This window comes from Triplophysa dalaica, chromosome 9, assembly GCF_015846415.1.
Source record: "Triplophysa dalaica isolate WHDGS20190420 chromosome 9, ASM1584641v1, whole genome shotgun sequence".
Taxonomy (NCBI): Eukaryota; Metazoa; Chordata; class Actinopteri; order Cypriniformes; family Nemacheilidae; genus Triplophysa; species Triplophysa dalaica.
The window spans coordinates 19267421-19270441 of NC_079550.1; the positions used below are offsets into that span (position 1 = coordinate 19267421).

At 36.1% G+C, this 3021-nt stretch overlaps 1 protein-coding gene across 1 annotated transcript; it reads right to left on the reverse strand.

Moving 5' to 3' along the window:
- Positions 1-1086: 1086 nt before the first annotated feature.
- Positions 1087-2582, reverse strand: LOC130428181 (chemerin-like receptor 1). The gene is made up of 2 exons (XM_056756042.1): positions 2579-2582; positions 1087-2039 (listed from the first exon to the last, which is right to left on the reverse strand). The coding sequence occupies exons 1-2, from the start codon at positions 2580-2582 to the stop codon at positions 1087-1089; spliced, it is 957 nt and encodes a 318-aa protein (XP_056612020.1).
- Between the last annotated feature and the right edge of the window lie 439 nt (positions 2583-3021).

Here is a 3021-nt window from a genome sequence, read left to right on the forward strand (position 1 = left end):
GATAAAAGGTAAAAAAATATCCAGTCCACAATCACTTTTTATAATGAAAAGTCATTTTGTGTGTTTTCCCCCAAATCAGTGACATCCTTGATGAACTTGATGAAAATCCTGGAGTTTTGATCAGGACTGAGGTTGATTAACAGATTTATGCAAACAAAATTGAAAGTATTTATCTGATACATTTTTACAGCAGTTTGATTCAGTGGATGTTTTTTCTGTGTATTGTGTACAAAGTATTGAGGTCTCTGTGTTCAGTTGCCACATTATTTTTTTGTAGATATAGTAGCTACACAATATCTATTGTGTTCATGGATATTTTTAATTAAAGCATACACTTTAAAAGTGTGGTTTAATTCAATTTTATATTTTTCGAGTAAATGTAGCTACTGCAAATCAAAAATTCAACTAAGTAGAAATTACTCAACCTTTTACTGGCCAAGTTAAAATTTTGTATTTTCTTAAATTTTATGTAACTTTGTTAAGTAGAGATTACTTTTATTCTATATGAAATTTACTTTAAAAATATGCATGCAAAAACTTGCCAAAGAAAATGTTTTGTTGTTGTTGTTGTTTTTTCAGTGTAGCTGTGCTAAACGCACACACACCATATCATGTACATAGGTTTGTTTCTAGAATGTTAGAAATGTTCAATCTAAAATGTAATGTCAATTCATCTTGTACACAGGGTTGTTTGTAGATTTTTTGAAATGTTATATTGATTTGATCTTAAAAAAATAATAAACAGTGCTAGTTTTCCTGGCATTTTGGCAAAGACGTGTTAAACCTTATTCTCTATTGGGATCCATCGTGACTATTAGTTTGTGTGGTGGTACACTTTGTGTGTTCTCTGCTGTCCATCTTCATTTTGAAGTAAATATTTTTCTTTTAAAGATCGGATAGTGGGGCCCCATACACACCTTCGCCTTGGGCCCCCAATTTGCTAAATCCGCCACTGAAGATAAGCTTATACATTTTGCACACCTAAAACATTATACTTGCATATTATACAGTATATCGGTCATATGATGTAAAATAGATTATATATCAAGTCTTTCTTGAGTCTGAGGTGTGAACAAGTGGAGCTATTCAGAGATTCTCCTCAGTGAAAGCCGCTTCCAGCACCAGCAGCAGATTTGTTTTAAGTTTCTTATAGTCTTCACGCCTGAATGCATAGAGAATGGGGTTCAAAGAGCTGTTCAGATAAGCCAGACAGTTTACGAAAGGTCCAGCAGCCTCAACTCCTTCTAGAACACTGTCCCTCCAATGATTCTTAAGTGCAATAATGTGACACAACTGTTGAACATGAAAAGGAAGCCAGCATATGAAAAAGGCCAAAATCACAGGTATAATGACACGAAACGGCCGAAGCTGCTTTCCTCTTTTGAGGCGTTTGACCCGCACACCAATAGCCATGTATGAAGATGCAATGATAAAGAAGGGAACTACAAAGCCCACCATAAACCTGTAAATGAACAGAGACATAATGACATTGATGGGGCTTGAATATGAGCAGTATTCCACTCCATAGTGTTTCATTACAGAGCGTTTGATGACGAAAGGGATGCTGCAGCAGATGGACAAAAGCCACACAAACACACAGATGATTCTGGCTTTGACTAGAGTCCGTTTATTCTGAGCCCACACCACACACCATGTGCACAGACATCGATCCAGACTGATGACTGTCAGAAAGAAAACGCTGGCAAACATATTTTGCAATGACATTAAGGATGTGAATTTACAAAAGAATTCGCCAAAAGACCAAACCATATTATGAAATGCTAAAACAATGCGGGGCACCAAGACCAAAACAAAAATGAAATCTGCAATCGACAAGTTGAGAAACCAAATGAATTTGACTGTGGACTTCATTTTGTAGCCGGTTACAAAGATGACAAGCCCGTTTCCAATCACACCCGTGACTAGGATGACAAAATGTGTGCATTTGCTAAAGATTTCAGTTTTTGATAATCCCGTCAGCTCTGTGGAGTGATTTCTTTCGACGTTGGTCAGATTTTGAGCTCCCAAAGTGGTGTTCGCTGCGCACAAAAAAAAAAGAACGAGAAATGCTTCATGATTAGAAATTCATGCACACTGAAAAGCATTCTTGTATTATTGCATTGTCATTGTATCGAGTTATCCATGTTATAATATGTTGTGTCATTGCTCAGATCTTGAGGTCCACTGTTGTCCACTGGACAAAGAAAAAAAAATGCAGTCAAATTACAAACTCATGGACATTGAAAAGTAAACTTGTTGTAGATTTGTTTATAATAGTTTGTGAAACTATGGCATCTTTGCTATAAACCCTACACACAAAACCACAAAACACCGCACAGCTCTTTGAAGTGTAAACATTTGATTCAAATCTATTTGAATTCTTATAAAAATAGTATTTCTGCTGAGTAAATTTGCCCGAATTTTAGCAAGTGGTCATGCTGCAAAGCATTTCATCATTTCAAAGAAAGGTCAGAAAAGCAGTTTGTGAAAGAAAATAAATATTTTTACCTAAAAGTAATAAACTCATTGACTATTTTACTTTTTGATTTACAGTTTCAGTAGCATGTTCTTTTCTTACCCATTTTTCAGCTCCGTTGGATGTCTTCAGGGTTCACAAGGTTTCATTGAAGATCTGAACATTGAGTGCCAATTTGTACATATATGAAGAAAGATTGGGGCGGGGTGATGATGTAGGAAGCAAAATATCCTACACTGTATATGCTTAAATCTGATCTTTAAAAAGGTTCTTTAATGTTGGTAAAAGTTATATTTACAATCACATCTTTCTGAAAAACACTTTTGTGCCAAAATGGTTCTTTGGATATGTTTTTTATGCGCGCCTGTTTGCTTTAAACTTAATCTGTTAAAGCTGCCACCATGCATGGCCACCTCACATCATAACTGCTTGCCCGCTCTCCCCGGTCTGACATACATTGTTACCCCGTATCACAAAACCAGTCTTAACCCTTATGCGGACATCTGGGTCATTTTGACCCGCAAAATTTGGCTTCGTCCAAATGG